Genomic DNA, 2,212 nt, shown 5'->3' with positions numbered 1-2,212 from the left:
GGTGGCGCAGGGAGCTCCCTGTGGGGGGTTGGAGAATTTCCGGATGGTTGAGTGCGGCCGAGCGGTAGCCCCTTTGACACTGCGGTTTGAAGCGAGGCGGCGCCCACGCTCCCGCGCCGCCGTCGCTCCGAGGCAGGGGAGGCAATGCGCGCCCCAGCTGGCACACGTGCGCGCCAAGCGCTGCACACGCGCGTAGGGAGCGCGGCCACCCCCCAGCCCACCGCGGCCACAAACAGGCAACCCTCGCCGCCCAGCCCCTCCCATCTGGCCCGCCCGCCCCGCTGCCGCGGCCCCACCGTGCGCCTGTACTTGCGGCTCTGCTCCTTGACCTCGTCATCAAAGGTGCTGAGGACAGCGGGCAGCACCTTGTTATCCGCCGCCGCACGCACACGCACCGCCGAGGTGCGCGCCGGCCGGGCAACACCGAGCGCGGGCCTGGCCAGGCGCGCGCCCGCGGCGAACGCTGGCCGCTGCTGCTGCATGGTGGCGGTCCTCATTGCGTCGGCGTCTGGCTTCCGCAAGCTGCGAGGAGCGGGGTGCGGTCCAAATGCTCTCACAGATTGTAGGAGATGTCGTGAGCGCTGCGAATCACGTCGAATCGCACTGATTGTGATCCTGAATCGCCCTTCAAACAAAAAATATCATGGGCGACGCTTCCCGTCTCCGCGCGGACCTCGCCCTAAGGCACTCACCCCTCACACGAACCCCACCAACACGGGTGATACGCCAGAGGCTGAAAGCAATTGAAATCGTTGTAAAATTACGAGAATTATATCAAGCGCAACACACATTGGGCTGGCTCGGTGCCTTCGGCGGTGTTGACGGGTGGTGGAGAGACCGGAACCGCGCAAATCTTGCCCACTTCCCCAGGAATCCTGGCATGCCACAGCCTGAAGCTTCACCATTTTATAATTAGCATGCGCATGCTGGGCTGCCGTCCCTCGTGCCTTCTCTCGGGCACATTGCTGCTGCTGCAAGTCGCTGCCTGAGGGAGCTCAGCTGGTCAACAGATGCCCCGACACGGGGCCCACGCAGCTTGACCCCCAGATCCAGCCAGTGAATTGGTGCCTCAGCCTACCACAGCTGTATCGAACCCAAGCAAGAGGCCGAACACCGAAAGCAGGGCATGTCCGGCTCGCGTCTGACGCCTGGGCTTCAGTGTGTGCTTGCACATTCAACATGCCGCCAGCCACGGGCTGAAAGCTGCGAGCGCCGCCGCTCCAGACGCCGGGCACTGCTGGCGTTACAACCGTCGGGGCGCGCCAGGCGGGCCCGGGGTAGAGGGTGGTCTGCATCAACGCAGGCCGTTTCACCCAGGCAGTGCGACGGGCCGGCCCAGACGGCACATCGGCAGGGCGCAAGGCCAACCGCGCGCAAGGAGGCCGCGAACCAGACCTTGGTGTTGGTTGCAGGCGGCGCCCCTAACCCCCGAAAGGGGAAGCGCAACGCCGCCCGCCCGCGCAGGGGCGAGCCAGAGTGGGACCGAGCGCAGGGCGGGAGCGGGAGGCGGGCCCGCAGGAGCAGGGCGCGGCGCGGCGCCACCTGCTGCTGCTGGGGGGTGAGTGCGGGCTATTGTGCGGGGGGACAGCACTGCCAACGCACCACGTGCTGGCGCGGCGTTAGAGCGCGCGAGGCCCTGCCGCGTGCCGCGCGCGGCTGTGCCAAATCCATGACAGGGTGTCGGGCAGGGGGCGCCTGGGCACACCACGGCCCGCAGACGTACTAGGCCGCCGGACGCCAGCAGACTTGCGATGCGCTGGCACTCAGGGGGGCTGCCGTGCAGCACACATGCACCGACACGAAGAGAGCCACCTGTGACTTCAGACGGAGATGTACAAGAGCGCACGCACACGCGCGCTCACACACACTCACACACTCACACACACACGCTGCACAAGAAAAACCGCGTGCACACAAAAATAAGCGTCCGACATGCCTGCGTACCGAGAGAACACCGCCAATGCACCTATGAAAGGGGCCGGCGCGGGGGTGCACAAAAACGAGCTGGGCTGCGTGCAGGCGACACGTCTTCGCACAAGTGCACACGTGCACAGGCGACGCGTATTCGCGTGTGCAGAATGCGGGGCCGCTCCACCCGCGGCGCGGCGCGGCGCGCCGGCGGGGGATTGCCCGCTTGGGGCCCAGGAGCCGTGCATGCGGGAGGGGGAGGCAGCTACAGGAACATTTGGCCTGCCGGCAGCAGCGGCGCGCC

General features: G+C 67.0%; 1 protein-coding gene across 1 annotated transcript; it reads right to left on the bottom strand.

The window, feature by feature from the left end:
* Positions 1-221: 221 nt before the first annotated feature.
* MNEG_16526 (hypothetical protein) lies at positions 222-482 on the bottom strand (the record flags this gene model as incomplete). The annotated part of the gene is made up of 1 exon (XM_014035004.1): positions 222-482. A coding segment is annotated over one exon (261 nt), but the record flags the coding sequence as incomplete, so codon positions are not given.
* Positions 483-2,212: the final 1,730 nt, after the last annotated feature.

The sequence above is a fragment of the Monoraphidium neglectum genome (assembly GCF_000611645.1).
Source record: "Monoraphidium neglectum strain SAG 48.87 unplaced genomic scaffold scaffold06469, whole genome shotgun sequence".
Classification (NCBI taxonomy): Eukaryota; Viridiplantae; Chlorophyta; class Chlorophyceae; order Sphaeropleales; family Selenastraceae; genus Monoraphidium; species Monoraphidium neglectum.
Note: the sequence above shows the minus strand (reverse complement) of the source record. Positions and strands in the feature narration are given on the sequence as shown.